The sequence below is a fragment of the Coregonus lavaretus genome, assembly GCF_964263955.1.
Source record: "Coregonus lavaretus genome assembly, chromosome: 29".
In the NCBI taxonomy this organism is placed as follows: domain Eukaryota; kingdom Metazoa; phylum Chordata; class Actinopteri; order Salmoniformes; family Salmonidae; genus Coregonus; species Coregonus lavaretus.
In genome coordinates, this window is record NC_140016.1 from 10134954 (window position 1) to 10155908 (window position 20955).

Genomic DNA, 20955 nt, shown 5'->3' on the forward strand with positions numbered 1-20955 from the left:
GAAAAAAGTCAATAGTTGGAAGTCAATAGTTGGAAGAGTTGCAGAGTTAATTGAAAATAATGCCATTGTTGATTAGATTCTAATTTAATTAATTTTCTCTTGAATCATATGTCTATCTACTAGAAACTCATGCACAATACGGATACAGGTATACAAAATGTTTTTTGTTTTTTTAAGTTATTCAAGTATAAATTACCAAAGTTATTATAGATTGCCATATATTACCTGTTAATTACCAAAAAATACAGAAGATTCCAGTAACTTTGTTAAATTACCGGTAGCTTTGCAACCCTAGTTTTATGTAAGCTACCATTCTGATTTACTGTGTTACTGTGTCATCAAACAGGAGAACACATGAGGGAAATGTAAAGATAATTCATTTGTTGACTATAGGGCATATGCATATACAGTGGGGAAAAAAAGTAATTTTCATCATAGGTACACGTCAACTATGACAGACAAAATGAGATTTTTTTTCCCAGAAAATCACATTGTAGGATTTTTTATGAATTTATTTGCAAATTATGGTGGAAAATAAGTATTTGGTCAATAACAAAAGTTTCTCAATACTTTGTTATATACCCTTTGTTGGTAATGACACAGGTCAAACGTTTTCTGTAAGTCTTCACAAGGTTTTCACACACTGTTGCTGGTATTTTGGCCCATTCCTCCATGCAGATCTCCTCTAGAGCAGTGATGTTTTGGGGCTGTCGCTGGGCAACACAGACTTTCAACTCCCTCCAAAGATGTTCTATGGGGTTGAGATCTGGAGACTGGCTAGGCCACTCCAGGACCTTGAAATGCTTCTTACGAAGCCACTCCTTCGTTGCCCGGGCGGTGTGTTTGGGATCATTGTCATGCTGAAAGACCCAGCCACGTTTCATCTTCAATGCCCTTGCTGATGGAAGGAGGTTTTCACTCAAAATCTCACGATACATGGCCCCATTCATTCTTTCCTTTACACAGATCAGTCGTCCTGGTCCCTTTGCAGAACAACAGCCCCAAAGCATGATGTTTCCACCCCCATGCTTCACAGTAGGTATGGTGTTCTTTGGATGCAACTCAGCATTCTTTGTCCTCCAAACACGACGAGTTGAGTTTTTACCAAAAAGTTATATTTTGGTTTCATCTGACCATATGACATTCTCCCAATCCTCTTCTGGATCATACAAATGCACTCTAGCAAACTTCAGACGGGCCTGGACATGTACTGGCTTAAGCAGGGGGACACGTCTGGCACTGCAGGATTTGAGTCCCTGGCGGCGTAGTGTGTTACTGATGGTAGGCTTTGTTACTTTGGTCCCAGCTCTCTGCAGGTCATTCACTAGGTCCCCCCGTGTGGTTCTGGGATTTTTGCTCACCGTTCTTGTGATCATTTTGACCCCACGGGGTGAGATCTTGCGTGGAGCCCCAGATCGAGGGAGATTATCAGTGGTCTTGTATGTCTTCCATTTCCTAATAATTGCTCCCACTGTTGATTTCTTCAAACCAAGCTGCTTACCTATTGCAGATTCAGTCTTCCCAGCCTGGTGCAGGTCTACAATTTTGTTTCTGGTGTCCTTTGACAGCTCTTTGGTCTTGGCCATAGTGGAGTTTGGAGTGTGACTGTTTGAGGTTGTGGACAGGTGTCTTTTATACTGATAACAAGTTCAAACAGGTGCCATTAATACAGGTAACGAGTGGAGGACAGAGGAGCCTTTTAAAGAAGAAGTTACAGGTCTGTGAGAGACAGAAATCTTGCTTGTTTGTAGGTGACCAAATACTTATTTTCCACCATAATTTGCAAATAAATTCATAAAAAATCCTACAATGTGATTTTCTGGAAAAAAAATGCTCGATTTGTCTGTCATAGTTGACGTGTACCTATGATGAAAATTACAGGCCTCTCTCATCTTTTTAATTGGGAGAACTTGCACAATTGGTCGCTGACTAAATACTTTTTTCCCCCACTGTAGTTGTATTAGTTCCAACTATTTGCTTATAGTTCTATAAGTTCTAACTATATGCATACAGTTGGAACTAATATATATATATATATATATATATATATATATATATATATATATATATATATATAAATAACAAAACTGGTTCAGGATCAGACATAGCTGGACTTCTAAATGCGCTTCTTTAAAGTATGGCAAACCACAAAGCTTCTTTTTGACACATTCTGTTTTCTCTTAACAGCGAGGCACCATCATGTTCTGATAGGAGCAGGGCACATATAAAACAAAACAAAAGACACATCCCTCAAAAACAACTCTCTTTTGTTACACTGTATTAAAATGATAATTGCTTACCTGTATTTCTTAACAATACAGTAAATTATATATTTTTTATCAGTTCTTTTCTCTATATTTATTCAAAATAAATTCAGAATATTTTGACTTACTTATTTACATAAGTGCAAACGAGGTGAATATCACACATTCGTACACCGGTTGAATCACCTAAAGCTCCAGCGAGCGTCGACATCTCCCAGCACAGCTGGGCAGGCCACAGGGGGGAAAGAGACTTCATACTGAGGACCAATCCAAGAGCTCCGTGACATCAGCACTTCCTGTCCAGGTGGACAGAAGGCCTATAGTATAAGCCTATGAGCCTAGGTGAAAATTGTTGGCAATACAATGCATAGAGACGATGCATAGCAAATGATGTACAGTATGTATAGACCAGTTCAACTCCAATGTAATGTGGTGATCAAAAGCAGCAAATCAAATCAGGTAATAAGTCTATAATGACTCAATTTAGCATAATTATTTCAATCTTGTATCCAGTCCCAAAGTCTCTTTACCCTCCTGGTGTTTAAGGTGATCACTTTAAAAGCTGAGATGCGTTCTTACTCTCCAAAAAACAAAACACAGAAATAAAATCTAACCCAAAAGATAAACAAACAAAACACCTGATCTCCCCAGAGGACCTTTGGACATTAAGGATTTTACTTTACTATTTCTTACAAAATATTCAATAATCTTGCAATCCAAGACAATCTAACTAGACATTCCCTTTCTGAATAAGTTAATGTTGTACATTATTTCAATTCATATGTGAAAAAAATCACAATTAAGATTGACAAAGGTAGCCATGTTGTCGTTCTGTTGCCACAGCAACAACAACAACAACAACCTACTATTAATAAGTAACAATGAATCTATCATTGTATAGATACAAATGTATATATTTTTATATAATTTATATTTTTAGTTTTTCTTAAATGGAAACTACACAAACTATTAATTAAGTATCAATGAAGATTATCTTATTTTCATGCTATGAAGCTTTTTTAAATGTTGAATAAACAATTTTTAAAAAATGGGTGAAAATACCACTAACAGTTCTGTCCGTAAATAGTCACATCTTTGATATTGTGATTTAGGAACTAAGACAGAAATGTGACGGAAATTCAATCAAGTACCATTAAGAGAGGGAGTAACTTTGGAACATAATGGTAAAGGCTGAAGAAAGAAAGAAAGAACAATATATTTGTACCAACAACACTACAATTACTCTAGCTAACTATGTTATTGTACAAGGAAAACACACCTCTTAAACATGTACGTTTACTTAAAATGCTAATGCCCCCCCACGAGGCACATTTTTTTTTTCTTAATCAAGTATTTTGTTATTTCCAGCTGGATAGCAGTTGGAGAAGGCATAATGATGTGACATAGAGGGGGGGGGGGGGGGGGAGAGAGAGAGAAGATAGATTTTCATCTTGGCTGGGCAATGCAAGTCCTTCAAAGCGATACAATTTAGACAAAATTAATTTGTCTAGACATTCTAATCATCAATTTCATTAATCAATTGAATTGATTAAGAGAGGACCATTTCTAATCTGCATCAAAATGCTTCAAAGAAAGGGGAAAATGCAGGGACCACACTTGTCCAAGGATATTTCCGAAAGTACTCTTCACACTCACAAACATTTAAACATAAACCTATATAACAACACACACACATACTTAAAACATTTCTTAACACAGTATGTTGTCTTAACGTGGTTTGCATTTTACCTCAATAGAAATAGCCTATATAGTGAATCATTACATTTCAACATGCCGCTCGAGTTTTTGCGTTATTAGATACATTCACCACGTAAATGACATGACTTAAACATGAATAGCTTCCTGTCAATATCCATTTCCCCACAAGATGTGGACAATGTATCAACATTTTCACATATCCAACTCAGTGATTCAGTGTCTAGTCATTAATTAAAACATTTAAACACACCACCCACCCAGTCTGATTACTTTTTTACCTCATCAAAAGATGAGACAGCACAGCTGTTTCAAAGAAGAAACTACAGAGACACGACAGATCTATGGTGCCAGACAGGCAGTGCTAATCAACGTATCATCTGTTTTGAAAAGACTGAAAAGTCGGTTATTACAGTGTATGGACAGTGGTTGGTTTCAGAAGACTTGAAAATGAGTGAGAGGCACATTAAAACTCCTCTAAACATATCAGCTAATGTTTTGTCTTTCTCCATTTTCATAGCAATTCTGCTCCATTTTGTAATAATTCTGGACATCATTTTAGACCAAATACTTGACTCCAGACGTCAAACTGGTCCGTTTCTCTTTCAGTCTCTCACTATCTCCTTCTATTCTCTCTACTTAGGTCGGTACTGTCCCAGCAGGTCACTATATTTGTAGCATTTAGAGTCTGCTGACTGTTGAAAGTAAGGACACAATCAGTGACTATGATCAAATACATTTTTTACAGACGGAACAATTTCAAGCTTACTCAATTGACTTCCTGCAGAACCTTTTTTTTTTTTTTTTTGTCAAATCCATTCCATTAAAATATTCTGAACACAACAGATAGTAAAATGTGTACCACTTACTCAAACATACTATTATGAATGCAGGAGATGTAGACCCCCCCCCCCCCCAAATACCAGTTCACGTCTGACAGAGAAAGGGACTGGCTCATCGAAGGGGAAACATCCACTCAGGTATCAATCTGACAACAGTAAGGGAATTATATTCAGGATACAGTATACACCAATGATTGGCACAGACAAACCTCCATTATAGAATCATTGGCACACAGGTAAGCACGCTAGACCTTTCAGACAAGCAACTCCCCTTATGCAGCCTCTGCAGTGGTTCCAGAAAGTTCAATACATAATTAAGTATTATTTCAGATTTCACCATTCAACTTCATTTTTGGTATCAATAATGTGTCATTCCACGTATAGATTACCTTTTGGGTAGTGTAATTTTGTCAAAAATAACAATTTCACTTAATTTTAACATTGTCATAAAGAGCACATGTTCAACTTCATAACAAACATGTTTTCCCATCTCAAGAGGTTTAAAGCTGAAATCCGCATAAGGGAAAACAGCACCATTGTTCGCCCCTAGCAAATGTGTCATTGTTTTTGTTTTGTTGACGAAACGGTGGAGAGGAGCATCCTGCATCGTGATAAAAATGCAGTACATACTCTGCTGTTCTATCGTTCGTGCATTGATGTGCAATGATGTCAGAGAAGAAAACAAATGCTTTACACTGTGATTTCACTATTAGACAGGGACAAATGTAAATATACATTCACTAATCACATTAAATAAGTAAGACAGAAATGATAGTGAAAACATCTGAAAAACTTGGGGTTAAGTGAGTTAAGATCTTTGTTGAAGTTGGACAAACAAGACATGGGACATGGCAAAATGTGGATTTTCAGTGAACACAAATAACTTATTTGAATGAAAACGCACTGCTTTAGGAATAATCTTTCACATGGTTTAGTTTAGTTAGAGCATAGTCTCTCTAGACAGATAGGTTACCTCCCACAATGCACCAATGTTCGAGCATGCAGGTCTGTACTAAGACAAGGTCAGTTTGACATAGAGTAAAAGGTGGAGTTGGGACATCCTTCTTTCTTATGTCACTGCCTTATTCGCTTGTTGCCCAAAATAGTAGCTAACAAGATGGAGCTCACAGAGGTTATTTTAATGAGTGCATTTCACAAGTGGTTAGTTTGCATCAACTACCTTCACTAAAACCACTGCAAAGGTTTTGCCTGCAAACTTTGGTTTCAAATTGCGAAGTTCTGGCATGTCTGGCTGTACAGGCTATGGTAAGAGTTTTTCACAATTCCTGCCTGCATTCTAAGCCCTGCCTACCCAAACTTGTGATTGGTCTGTCTGAAGAGGACCCTTTCCCTTTTCAAAGTTACCAAGAGACTCAGTGCTGTTGCCCTAGGTCTGGGACTTACGAGACTAGTTAGAGCATCGATGTACATGATTGTTAAATTGAAAGGCACTCTATTCGTGTAACGACCCTAATATCATCTCATGAAGAGAGCTTGTCACAGGACCTAGTCCTCCTGAACAGAGACCTTTCGACAGGCTATAGACACAGGGGGAGGGGCTATATATACAGGGGGAGGGGCTAAATATGCAGGAGGAGGGGCTATATATAGACAGGAGGACCTATAGCCTTTTTGTTAATAGAAACACTTCTCTATACTTTGTCTGACATCAAGGCTATTTGGGTTTCGGGGTTTTAGTCATTGACTTCAGTTTTTTTTTAAATAAGACATAAAATATCCTACATAGCTGGGAACTCAAAAGGCACAGACAAATGAACATGGAGAAAGATCAGACATGAGACCTTGGGTGAGTTTTTAGAATTGGACCATAGGATCTTAGCCTCTCTGAACTAAGGGAATGGCTCACATAATAACACAATGCTTTTAAGCTTCAGCCGTCTTGAAACGTACTGTAAACATTAAATGAGACACAACACATTTCTTGAAAAGTGAAAAAGAAAAGATGAAGAAAACGACATTGCCTTCTAGAATGAAGTACAGGATCCAACCTCTGAAGACTACTTCTAGAACGATCCAACCTCTGGAGACTACTTCTAAAATGATCCAACCTCCGGAGACTACTTCTAGAATGATCCAACCTCTGCAGACTACTTCTAGAATGTTCCAACCTCTGCAGACTACTTCTTTCTTCTTGTCTGACTTTTCACTCATTTTCTTTCCAGACTGTCTGACTTTGGGGGAACAGTCAGCTGTGTAAGATTATACGACCTTACGCCTCATATCCTCAGCTTAGTCTCCAAGAGGATTTGCTGTTTTTATTGTGTGTGTGTGTGTGTGTGTTAAAGGTGTGGGTGTGTATGGCTGTTAGAACTTGGGAGCTCTACCGCCTCTCCTTCAGTCAGCTCCTTCAAGTCAATGTGCATCAGTCTGGGCTGGCTTTACATCAACAGTAATGGGTCCAAGCTTTAGTATTGCCTGTGTTAAATGTCAACAAAACCTTGTCGACCTTTTTATTATGTGAATACCTCCTAAATGAGGATAACACTACCTCTCACTTGGGGTGCACTGTAGGTTAGGCACATGTTTGCTGCATTCAGAGAGTTGACTGTGGTGCTCTTGGGGCAGGGTTGGTTGGGGATGACTAGGGGTTTGATGGTGTTGTCGGGTGCTTTAACTGGGGTTTCACGGGAGGCTTACTGGGTTCAGCGCCACCGGAGCAGCCACCAGGAGCTTGGGGAGAGGGCAGAAGTGGGCTTCCATGGGGACGCACTGAAGTTCCACTGGGTCGGCACTCAAAACCTCTGAAGGGTCTACTGGAGGAGAGGAGAGAGAGAAGAGAGAGAAAGGGAGAGAGAGAGAAGAGAGAGAGAAAGGGAGAGAGAGAAGAGAGAGAGAAAGGGAGAGAGAGAGACAGAGAGAGAGAAAGGGAGAGAGAGAGAAGAGAGAGAGAAGAGAGAGAAAGGGAGAGAGAGAGAGAAGAGAGAGAGAAAGGGAGCGAGAAGAGAGGGGAAGAGGAGAAATGAAACCTAGAAAACAACTGGAGAGAGGGATAAAGTAGTTTCACCAATAGTAGTACAGTATTGTAATGCATCAACTTGTACTGCACTGACTCAGATGACTGATGATTGGCTAAAATAAATGGATAATAAGATGATAGTTGGAGCTGTATTGTTAGATTTCAGTGCAGCCTGGGATGTTATTGATCATAATTTGTTATTGAAAAAAATTGCTTTACATCACCTGCTATCACATGGTTGGAGAGTTACTTATCCAATAGAACCCAGAGATTGTTCTTCAATGGAAGCTTCTCTAACATCAGATATGTACAATGTGGTGTCCCTCAGGACAGTTGCCTTGGGCCGTTACTCTTCTCTATTTTTACAAATGATTTGCCACTTGTCTTACAAGAAGCTAAAATGACTGTGTATGCTGATGATTCCTCACTCTACATGTCAGCACCCAAAGCCAGTGAGCTCATTGAGACTCTTAACAAGGAGTTACAGTCAGTGTCAGAATGGGTGATTAATAATAAACTGGTCTTAAATACATCTAAAACTAAAAGCATTGTATTTGGTTCAAAACATTCTCTAAGACCTAAAGCTCAGCTGGAGTTGTGCATAAAGGGTGTGACCACTGAGCAAGTAGAATAGGCTGTACTCCTAGGAGTAACATGGATGGTCAGTCATCATGGTCAAGTCATATTGACAACGTTGTTGTGAAGATGGGGAGAGGTACAGTATGTCTGTGTTAAAAAGAAAGCTGCAACTGGCTCAAAACAGAGCAGCACACCTTGTCCTTAACTGCACACACAGAACTAACATCAATAACATGCATGATAGTTTTTCCTGGTTGAGGATAAATTGACTACTTCTCTTCTAGTCTTTTTGAGAAGCATTTGTGTGTTGAAAATGCCTAACCACTTGTATAATGCATTCGGAAAGTATTCAGACCCCTTGACCTTTTCCACATTTTGTTACATTACAGCCTTATTCTAAAATGTATTAAACTAAAAATGTTCCTCATCAATCTACACACAATACCCCATAATGACAAAGACAAAACAGGTTTTTAGAATTTATTACAAATAAAAAACAGAAATACCTTATTTACATAAGTATTCAGACCCTTTGCTATGATACTCGAAAAAACAATTTAATACATTTTAGAATAAGGCTGTAACGTAACACATTTTGGAAAATGTCACAGGGTCTGAATACTTTCCGAATGCACTCTAACTGGTTTTTCTATGCATCGTCAGGACAGAACGGCAGAGTTGGGTAAGCTCAAGGGGGGAGGTGTGTGTGTCTTTGTTAACAACAGCCGGTACGCAATCTCTAATATTAGGAAGTCTCGATGTTCTGCTTGCTTGAGTTAGAATATCTCATGATAAGCTGTAGACCATACTATTCACCAAGAGAGTTTTCATCTATATATTTCTAAGATCGCACTCAACGAGCTGTATAGGGCCATAAGCAAACAAGAAAATGCTCATCCATAAGCGGCGCTCCAAGTGGCTGAAATCCGTTTTACCTCATTTCTACAGCATGTCACCTGTGCAACTACAGGCGAAAAAACTTTAGATCACCTTTACTCCACACACAGAGACGCATACAAAGCTCTCCCTCGCCCTCCATTTGGCAAATCTGACCATAACTCTATCCTCCTGATTCCTGCTTACAAGCAAAACCTCAAACAGTGACACGCTCAATACGGAAGTGGTCTTATGAAGCGGATGCTAAACTACAGGACTGTTTCGCTAGCACAGGTTGGAATATGTTCTGTGATTCATCTGATGGCATTGAGGAGATTACCACATCAGCCACCGGCTTCATTAATAAGTGCATGGACGACGTCGTCCCCACAGTGACCATACGTACATATCCCAACCAGAAGCCATGGATTACAGGCAACATCCACACTGAGCTAAAGGCTAGAGCTGCTGCTTTCAAGGAGCGGGACAATAATCTGGACGCTTATAAGAAATCCCTTTACTCTCTCCGATGAACCATCAAACAGGCAAAGCATCAATACAGGACTAAGATCGAATCCTACTACACCAGCTTGTCGGAAGCTTGTCGGATTTGGCAGGGTTTACAAACTATCCTGGATTACAAAGGGAAACCCAGCCGCGAGCTGCCCAGTGGCGCAAGCCTACCAGACAAGCTAAATGCCTTCTATGCTCGCTTCGAGGCAAGCCACACTGAACCATGCATGAGAGCACCAGCTGTTCTGGACGATTGTGTGATTACGCTCTCCGTAACCGAGTAAGACCTTTAAACAGGTTAACATTTACAAGGCCACAGGGCCAGACGGATTACCAGGACTCCGAGCATGCGCTGACCAGCTGACAAGTGTCTTCACTGACATTTTCAACCTCTCCCTGACCCAGTCTGTAATACCTACATGTTTCAAGCAGACCATCATAGTCCCTGTGCCCAAGAATGCCAAGATAACCTGTCTAAATGAATATCGCCCCATAGCACTCACATCTGTGGCCATGAAATGCTTTAAAAGGCTGGTCATGACTCACATCAACAGGAAACGGAGGGCCGAGCACGCCCAAATTCACATTGACGCGGCTGTAGTGGAGCGGGTTTAGAGCTTCAAGTTCCTTGGTTTCCACATCACTAAGGATCTATCATGGTCCACACACACCAACACAGTCGTGAAGTGGGTACAACAACGCTTCCCCCCTTCAGGAGGATGAAAAGATTTGGCATGGGCCCTCAGATCCTCAAAAAGTTCTACAGCTGCACCATTGACAGCATCTTTACTGGCTGCATCACTGCTTGGTATGGCAACTGCTTGGCATCCGACTGCAAGGCGCAACAGAGGGTAGTGCGGCCGGCCCAGTACATCACTGGGGCCGAGCTCCCTGCTATCCAGGACCTCTATACCAAGCGGTGTCAGAGGAAGGCCCTAAAAATTGTCAAAGACTCCAACCACCCAAGTCATAGACTGTTCTCTCTGCTACCACATGACAAGCGATACTGATGCACCAAGTCTGGAACCAACAGGACCCTAAACAGCTTCTACCCCCAAGCCATAATACTGCTAAATAGTTAGTTAAATAGTTAACCAAATAGCTACCCGGACTATCTGCATTGACCCTTTTTGCACTAACTGTTTTGACTCATCACATACGCTGCTGCTACTATTTATTATCTGTCACTTTATCTCTACCTATATGTACATACAGTATCTACCTCAATTACCTTATACCCTTGCACCTCGACTTGGTCCTGGTACCCCGTGTATATAGCCAAGTTATCGTTACTCATTGTGTATTTATTATTAATTATATTATTACGTGTTTAACTTTTCTATTATTTCTCCAAAAAAAATTAGCTCTGCATTTTTGGGAAGGGCCTGTAAGTAATCATTTAACTGATTAGTCTACACCTGTTGTTTCTGAAGCATGAGACAGACAGAGTGACACAGGAGATGGCTCAACACAATACCCTAATGCAACAGAATCCACCAAAAAATCTAATTTCAGTGTGTGACATTAAAAAGTGACTGAAAAAAGTGAAACGTGAACACACAGTATGTATATGAAATTATAAAAAATCGGAATCTTAATGGCCAAAGTTCTGACACCATACAGGTATAAACCAAAGAGAGAACCCAAAATGAAGGGACAAACCTGATTGGAGGCGGCTGATTCTGCGAAAGGAACATTGGTGACTGGGGTCGAGGCCGACGAAACAGTGGAGGTGGTGGCACCGTGCATCATGGGTACTTATTTTCAGGCGAGTTGGACGAGAGACAGGGGGGATGGGTGGGGGGGAGGGGGGGGAGGAATGTTATGGTTACCATGGCAAAATGTGGAAGAGGGGTAAAAGTCATGGAAAGAAGTCATGTGACGACATTGCCAGGGGGTGAGGGGTTTCAACAAGAACCGAGACATGCAAATGAAATAAGATAACAATTTAATGACATGACTTATTCCATTAGAAGAGAACCAACTATGTTAAAACAGAAGAACAATATTCAATATTGTCTCAAAACTAATAGTCGATAACAAAATATGGCAGAAATCTTAATTCATACAATCGAATCAGACTAAGGCATCTGATAATTGTATTCAGATGGAGGGAGTACATGTGTAGGGAGGGAGCAAATGAATAACAGAAAAAAGAAGCAAAATACTAGTTCTGTGAACCACAGACTCACACACAAACATAAAGGCATTAGCTAATATAATATGACACTCATTTGTCATCATTATCACATAACTGAATCACATTAATATGCTGAGGAAATATTCTAAAAATAACGGCATATTCAAATACGTTAGTCTTGAGCTGGGAAGGAGATACAGTGCCTTGCAAAAGTATTCATCCCCCTTGGCATTTTTCCTATTTTGTTGCATTACAACCTGTAATTTAAATTGATTTTTATTTGGATTTCATGTAATGGACATACACAAAATAGTCCAAATTGGTGAAGTGAAATGAAAAAACTAACTATTTATTAAAAATAAATAACGGAAAAGTAGTGTGTGCATATGTTTTCACCCCCTTTGCTATGAAGCCCCTAAATAAGATCTGGTGCAACCAATTACCTTCAGAAGTCACATAATTAGTTAAATAAAGTCCACCTGTGTGCAATCTAAGTGTCACATGATCTGTCACATGATCTCAGTATATATACACCTGTTCTGAAAGGCCCCAGAGTTTGCAACACCACTAAGCAAGCGGCACCACCAAGCAAGCGGCACCATGAAGACCAAGGAGCTCTCCAAACAGGTCAGGGACAAAGTTGTGGAGAAGTACAGATCAGGGTTGGGTTATCAAAAAATATCTGAAACTTTCAATATCCCACGGAGCACCATTAAATCCATTATTAAAAAAGGGAAAGAATATGGCTCCACAAACCTGCCAAGAGAGGGCCGCCCACCAAAACTCACAGACCAGGCAAGGAGGGCATTAATCAGAGAGGCAACAAAGAGACCAAAGATAACCCTGAAGGAGCTGCAAAGCTCCACAGCGGAGATTGGAGTATCTGTCCATAGGACCACTTTAAGCCGTACACTCCACAGAGCTTGGCTTTACGGAAGAGTGGCCAGAAAAAAGTCATTGCTTAAAAAAAAAAATAAGCAAACACGTTTGGTGTTCGCCAAAAGACATGTGGGAGACTCCCCAAACATATGGAATAAGGTACTCTGGTCAGATGAGACTAAAATTGAGCTTTTTGGCCATCAAGGAAAATGCTATGTCTGGTGCAAACCCAACACCTCTCATCACCCCGAGAACACCATCCCACAGTGAAGCATGGTGGTGGCAGCATCATGCTGTGGGGATGTTTTTCATCGGCAGGGACTGGAAAACTGGTCAGAATTGAAGGAATTCTTGAGGGAAACCTGTTTCAGTTTTTTTGTCTTATTTCTTGTTAAATTCACAAAAAAATATATTTTGCATCTTCAAAGTGGTAGGCATGTTGTGTAAATCAAATGATACAAACCCCCCAAAAATCAATTTTAATTCCAGGTTGTAAGGCAACAAAATAGGAAAAATGCCAAGGGGGGTGAATACTTTTGCAAGCCACTGTAACTGTGTATACACAGCAGGCTAAGGGTCGTGGTCAAAGGTAGTGTGCTATAAAGGGAACAGGGTGCTATTTGGGACAAAGTCACAATCTCCCTCCTGACTGACATTATGGAATGATTTAATTAAAGTGAAAGGTCAGCTAGTCTGCATCCCAAATGGCACCCTATTCCCTATATGGTGCACTACTTTCCAACAATTCTGAATAGAGTGGGAGTGTGATGCGTCACGTGCCGTTACAAAAAGTGAACGAATACATCAGAAACATATGCAACAGACAGGTAGACAAGCCGTTTGTGTAGAAATCAGCATCATCATGATATATGCAGAAGGCTATGGATGAAAATAACTAATACAGGGTAGGACATGCATAAAAAACAGAAATACAGCTTGTTATAGAAAAGCACAAACACTGATACGCACACACGCACACAGATTTTCAGATTTTATGTAAGAGGTGCTACCTTCCCCCTAGATATAGTAAGAGGAGCTACCTTCCCCTAGGTACAGTAAGAGGAGGTACCTTCCCCTAGGTCCAGTAAGAGGAGCTACCTTCCCCTAGGTACAGTAAGAGGAGGTACCTTCCCCTAGGTACAGTAAGAGGAGCTACCTTCCCCTAGGTACAGTAAGAGGAGCTACCTTCCCCTAGGTACAGTAAGAGGAGCTACCTTCCCCTAGGTACAGTAAGAGGCGCTACCTTCCCCTAGATATAGTAAGAGGAGCTACCTTCCCCTAGGTACAGTAAGAGGTGCTACCTTCCCCTAGGTACAGTAAGAGGAGCTACCTTCCCCTAGGTACAGTAAGAGGAGCTACCTTCCCCTAGGTACAGTAAGAGGAGCTACCTTCCCCTAGGTACAGTAAGAGGAGCTACCTTCCCCTAGGTACAGTAAGAGGTGCTACCTTCCCCTAGGTACAGTAAGAGGAGCTACCTTCCCCTAGGTACAGTAAGAGGAGCTACCTTCCCCTAGATATAGTAAGAGGAGCTACCTTCCCCTAGGTACAGTAAGAGGAGGTACCTTCCCCTAGGTACAGTAAGAGGAGCTACCTTCCCCTAGGTACAGTAAGAGGAGCTACCTTCCCCTAGGTACAGTAAGAGGAGCTACCTTCCCCTATATATAGTAAGAGGAGCTACCTTCCCCTAGGTACAGTAAGAGGTGCTACCTTCCCCTAGGTACAGTAAGAGGAGCTACCTTCCCCTAGGTACAGTAAGAGGAGCTACCTTCCCCTAGGTACAGTAAGAGGAGCTACCTTCCCCTAGGTACAGTAAGAGGAGCTACCTTCCCCTAGGTACAGTAAGAGGAGCTACCTTCCCCTAGGTACAGTAAGAGGAGCTACCTTCCCCTAGGTACAGTAAGAGGAGCTACCTTCCCCTAGATATAGTAAGAGGAGCTACCTTCCCCTAGGTACAGTAAGAGGAGCTACCTTCCCCTAGGTACAGTAAGAGGAGCTACCTTCCCCTAGGTACAGTAAGAGGAGCTACCTTCCCCTAGGTACAGTAAGAGGAGCTACCTCCACCTAGGTACAGTAAGAGGAGCTACCTCCACCTAAGTACAGTAAGAGGAGCTACCTTCCCCTAGGTACAGTAAGAGGTGCTACCTTCCCCTAGGTACATTAAGAGGAGCTACCTTCCCCTAGGTACAGTAAGAGGAGCTACCTTCCCCTAGGTACAGTAAGAGGAGCTACCTTCCCCTAGGTACAGTAAGAGGAGCTAGCTCCACCTAGGTACAGTAAGAGGAGCTACCTCCACCTAAGTACAGTAAGAGGAGCTACCTTCCCCTAGGTACAGTAAGAGGAGCTACCTTCCCCTAGGTACAGTAAGAGGAGCTACCTTCCCCTAGGTATAGTAAGAGGAGCTACCTTCCCCTAGGTACAGTAAGAGGAGCTACCTCCACCTAGGTACAGTAAGAGGAGCTACCTTCTCCTAGGTACAGTAAGAGGAGCTACCTTCCCCTAGGTACAGTAAGAGGAGCTACCTTCCCCTAGGTACAGTAAGAGGAGCTACCTCCCCCTAGATATAGTAAGAGGAGCTACCTTCCCCTAGGTACAGTAAGAGGAGCTACCTCCCCCTAGATATAGTAAGAGGAGCTACCTTCTCCTAGGTACAGTAAGAGGAGCTACCTTCCCCTAGGTACAGTAAGAGGAGCTACCTTCCCCTAGATATAGTAAGAGGAGCTACCTCCACCTAGGTACAGTAAGAGGAGCTACCTTCCCCTAGATATAGTAAGAGGAGCTACCTTCCCCTAGGTACAGTAAGAGGAGCTACCTTCCCCTAGATATAGTAAGAGGAGCTACCTTCCCCTAGGTACAGTAAGAGGAGCTACCTCCCCCTAGGTACAGTAAGAGGAGCTACCTTCTCCTAGGTACAGTAAGAGGAGCTACCTTCCCCTAGGTACAGTAAGAGGAGCTACCTTCCCCTAGGTACAGTAAGAGGAGCTACCTTCCCCTAGGTACAGTAAGAGGAGCTACCTTCCCCTAGGTACAGTAAGAGGAGCTACCTTCCCCTAGGTACAGTAAGAGGAGCTACCTTCCCCTAGGTACAGTAAGAGGAGCTACCTTCCCCTAGGTACAGTAAGAGGAGCTACCTTCCCCTAGGTACAGTAAGAGGAGCTACCTTCCCCTAGGTACAGTAAGAGGAGCTACCTTCCCCTAGATACAGTAAGAGGAGCTACCTTCCCCTAGGTACAGTAAGAGGACCGTTTCAAGGCTGCTGAGCCTCCCCTGTGCACTGGTTCACTACTTCCATAAATATAAAAGCATTGGATTGGTGGAGGCATTGGCTAGTGGGGGTTTCCACCGCATTTCTTACACCAGTCATTTCCTTTCAAATCAGTGAAAGGAAGTGAACAAGCACACTTTGGGAGGAAGGAGAGATAATTGAGACATAGCCTAAGTCTTACTGTACGGAGAGACTCAGGGGTCTGTCAACTAGACCTTCCTATGTCAGGTGAACCAGTGTGCACTTCAGGAGAAAGGAAATATTATTGGGACGCACTCAGAGTTAGAGAGGGTAGACTCGGTCAGATACAGCTATAGTAGGTAGAGGGAAGGTAGAGGGGAGGTAGAGGGGGAGGTAAAGGGGAGGTAGAGTGGGAGGTAGAGGGGAGGTAGAGAGGGAGGTAGAGGGAGAGGTAAACGTTCAGATAGAGGGGAAGGTAGAGGGGAGGTAAATGGTCAGGTAGAGGGGGAGGTAAAGGGTCAGGTAGAGGGGAGGTAGAGGGGGAGGTAAAGGGTCAGGTAGAGGGGAGGTAAAGGGTCAGGTAAAGGGTCAGGTAGAGGGGGAGGTAGAGGGTCAGGTAGAGGGGAGGTAGAGGGTCAGGTAGAGGGGAGGTAAAGGGTCAGGTAGGGGGGGGGGTAAAGGGTCAGGTAAAGGGGGAGGTAAAGGGTCAGGTAGAGGGGGAGGTAAAGGGTCAGGTAGAGGGGGAGGTAAAGGGTCAGGTAGAGGGGAGGTAGAGGGTCAGGTAGAGGGGAGGTAAAGGGTCAGGTAAAGGGTCACGTAGAGGGGGAGGTAAAGGGTCAGGTAGAGGGGGGGGTAAAGGGTCAGGTAAAGGGTCAGGTAGAGGGGAGGTAGAGAGGGAGGTAAAGGGTCAGGTAGAGGGGGAGGTAAAGGGTCAGGTAGAGGGGGAGGTAGAGGGGAGGTAAAGGGTCAGGTAGAGGGGGGGGTAAAGGGTCAGGTAGAGGGGGGGGTAAAGGGTCAGGTAAAGGGTCAGGTAGAGGGGGAGGTAAAGGGTCAGGTAGAGGGGGAGGTAAAGGGCCAGGTAGAGGGGAGGTAGAGGAAGAGGTAAAGGGTCAGGTAGAGGGGGAGGTAGAGGGGGAGGTAAAGGGTCAAGTAGAGGGGGAGGTAACGGGTCAAGTAGAGGGGGAGGTAAAGGGTCAGGTAGAGGGGGAGGTAAAGGGTCAAGTAAAGGGGGAGGTAGAGGAAGAGGTAAAGGGTCAGGTAAAGGGTCAAGTAAAGGGGGAGGTAAAGGGTCAGGTAGAGGGGGAGGTAAAGGGTCAAGTAGACGGGAGGTAGAGGAAGAGGTAAAGGGTCAGGTAAAGGGTCAAGTAAAGGGGGAGGTAAAGGGTCAGGTAGAGGGGGAGGTAAAGGGTCAGGTAGACGGGAGGTAGAGGGGGAGGTAAAGGGTCAGGTAGAGGGGAGGTAGAGGAAGAGGTAAAGGGTCAAGTAAAGGGGGAGGTAAAGGGTCAGGTAGAGGGGGAGGTAAAGGGTCAGGTAGAGGGGGAGGTAAAGGGTCAGGTAGAGGGGAGGTAGAGGGGGAGGTAAAGGGTCAGGTAGAGGGGGAGGTAAAGGGTCAGGAAGAGGGGGAGGTAAAGGGTCAGGTAGAGGGTAGGTAGAGGGGGAGGTAAAGGGTCAGGTAGAGGGTGAGGTAGAGGGGGAGGTAAAGGGTCAGGTAGAGGGGGAGGTAAAGGGTCAGGTAGAGGGGAGGTAGAGTGGGAGGTAAAGGTTCAGGTAGAGGGTAGGTAGAGGGGGAGGTAAAGGGTCAGGTAGAGGGTGAGGTAAAGGGTCAGATAGAGGGGGAGGTAAAGGGTCAGGTATAGGGGAGGTAGAGGGGGAGGTAAAGGTTCAGGTAGAGGGTAGGTAGAGGGGGAGGTAAAGGGTCAGGTAGAGGGTGAGGTAAAGGGTCAGATAGAGGGGGAGGTAAAGGGTCAGGTATAGGGGAGGTAGAGGGGGAGGTAAAGGGTCAGGTAGAGGGGAGGTAAAGGGTCAGGTAGAGGGGAGGTAGAGGGGGAGGTAAAGGGTCAGGTAGAGGGTGAGGTAAAGGGTCAGATAGAGGGGGAGGTAAAGGGTCAGGTATAGGGGAGGTAGAGGGGGAGGTAAAGGGTCAGGTAGAGGGGGAGGTAAAGGGTCAGGTAGAGGGGAGGTAAAGGTTCAGGTAGAGGGGAGGTAGAGGGGGAGGTAAAGGTTCAGGTAGAGGGTAGGTAGAGGGGGAGGTAGAGAGGGAGGTAGAGAGGGAGGTAGAGGATCAGGTAGAGGGGTAGACCAGCTGTGGATTCCCCTCACCAGTGAATCCAGGCGCTGACAGGAGGCGGCTGTGGGGGTGCCTGCAGCTGCTCCAGTCCCGCCTCTCCCAACGGCCATCCACTGCCAGCGGGGCCGGCCCTTTCATAAGCCCTACAAGAGACAGGGGGCAGCAGGCTTAGGCTGAATCCTAAATAGCACCCTATTCCCTACATAGGGCGCTACTTTTGACCAGAGCCCAGAGGTCAAAAGTAGTGCACTATATACGTAATAGGGTGCTATCTGGGACACAGCCCGGGAGACCAACAACCTAGCCTCATACTGACTGGCCAGGGACTGAGGTAACTGAGCTGACATAGAGACACACACAGACACAGACACACACACACACACTAGCAAACTCTAAAACACAAATAAAATGTTTAAATAAGGTAGTTTGTGTCAGAAATGAAAGTGGGATGACAAGCGGCAGACAGACAGACAGACAGACAGACAGACAGGCAGACAGGCAGGCAGACAGACAGACAGACAGACAGGCAGGCAGGCAGGCAGGCAGACAGACAGACAGACAGACAGACAGACAGACAGACAGACAGACAGACAGACAGACAGACAGACAGGCAGGCAGGCAGACAGACAGACAGACAGGCAGGCAGGCAGACAGACAGACAGACAGACAGGCAGGCAGACAGACAGACAGACAGACAGGCAGGCAGGCAGGCAGGCAGACAGACAGACAGGCAGGCAGACAGGCAGGCAGGCACCTGTGGGACAATGTGAAGGTTCCAAAATGACCCCAGATTGACTAATATCTACTTTCATATCCTCCAAGGTTCTTGGTGTTGGGGTCTGGAACTTAACTATGTTTCTAGAATCTACTACAACTAGAACTACTTAACTACAATCTGAGAACTACATCCACTATCTTCAGAGGATGTGTTGCTGATCATTCTCCTTCCTCTCTCCTAGCTATCTGGCCAACCACAGAGGAGTCGATTTACTACCAACTCCCCCCTCTCCCCTCTCTCCATGCCCCCAGCAGCAGTGAGTGAGCGAGCCGACCTACCCATGCCTCCTGATGGCGCCATGCACAGGACGGAGCCTGCCACAGCATGCAGAGAGGGGGAGAGGGGGGGGTGAGAGGAAGGAAGATGGGAGCAACGGAAGGAGGTGATGAGAGGATGGAGGAGGGGAGGAAAGGGGGAGGAGTGATTGACACAGAGAGAGTGACGACAGACAACAGGACAAGACAAAAACAACATTCAGGTTAGTGCAAGCCACAAGAACAGCGCGTAAATAATGGCTTCTATAACCTGTCACAGTCAGCTAGAACACAGCAGAGACAACATGGAGGCTTAAAGGCAGACAGACAGAACACAGAACATGGGACAGTGCAGTGGAGGGCATAGGATGCAGAGAGCGCTAATAGTATTCAATTGCTCACTGCTGTTAAGTTTGGATGGATACGGCATGTCAAATTATTAATGTGGTACTTTAATAGCAATATAGACCTGATGATGGGACAGCAGAGGAAAGTGGAGGAGTGGATCAGTCAGAGATCTATACATTCTCTCCCAGCGTGTGCTGGGTGCTGTTGCTGCATACTTTAGGCCACCTAGAGCAGATCATGCCAGTATTTGTGCGTGATAGCAGGGGACCAATCAAGCATGGGACAAAGACACAGAGTACAGGGGACCGAGAGGGAGAAAGAAGAGAAAAATAGAGTGAGAGTAGGAGCGAAGGACAGAGTACACCCAATAAGCCCTATCCCAGACAAAAGGACAGAGTACACCCAATAAGCCCTATCCCAGACAGGACAGAGTTCACCCAATAAGCCCTATCCCAGACAGGACAGAGTACACCCAATAAGCCCTATCCCAGACAGGACAGAGTACACCCAATAAGCCCTATCCCAGACAGGACAGAGTACACCCAATAAGCCCTATCCCAGACAGGACAGAGTACACCCAATAAGCCCTATCCCAGACAGGACAGGGTTTACCCAATAAGCCCTATCCCAGACAGGACAGCACAGCACACTGTGTACACTCAGCACAGAGAGAGAGTTCCTCAATACTCACAAGGAACCCGCTTTCTTCTCTCATGTTCCTACATTATATTCTATACCATAACACATCTCCCCCTATCAAATAGACGTCCACTGGTATGTTTATCAGTACTCCTGAGTAATATGTTCATAGTAATATGTCTTGGTACTAATGTTTGACATAGTAATATGTTTCTGCTGTGTCATTTCTCCTGTCTGTTTCCATGTGCAGTCCCTATGTAGACCCTATGCAGTTAACTTGACCCCCATATGACAGTACAGTGTGAAGCTGCCATGTCAGTCTGTCTGGCCTAGCTAGCCCTCCCCAGTATATTTAGTTCACCTATCTAAATCAGACTCAGGATAGATAAGTTCACCCAACTTAATTGAATCAATAATTCAGCCTACTTACTTTTTTAAAGTAAAGCCAACTTATTCTATTTGACAGAGTAGACAAGACTCACCAGGGTGGATAAAGGTTGGCTGCTGCAGCTGCATGTTAGCCAGGGCCTGCTGATAGTGGAACATGCTGGGGTTGAACACAGCACCACCCCCGTTACTCTTCTCTAAGGTGGGCCTCTTTGGTAGCGGGTGCATAGCCCCATGGGGCAGGGCCTGGGGA

The 20955-nt window shown here is 44.1% G+C and overlaps 1 protein-coding gene across 1 annotated transcript in view; it reads right to left on the minus strand.

The window, feature by feature from the left end:
• Positions 1–3546: 3546 nt before the first annotated feature.
• LOC311105015 (muscleblind-like protein 3) overlaps positions 3547–20955 on the minus strand; it is a 49739-nt gene continuing 32330 nt past the window's right edge. The window contains exons 3-5 of the mRNA XM_084146996.1: positions 20798–20948; positions 18329–18439; positions 3547–7596 (exon numbers count right to left, since the gene is read on the minus strand). Coding sequence (XP_084003122.1) covers positions 7466–7596; positions 18329–18439; positions 20798–20948 — 393 coding nt within the window. The 3' untranslated portion in view covers positions 3547–7465. The remainder of the gene's footprint in view (positions 7597–18328; positions 18440–20797; positions 20949–20955) is intronic.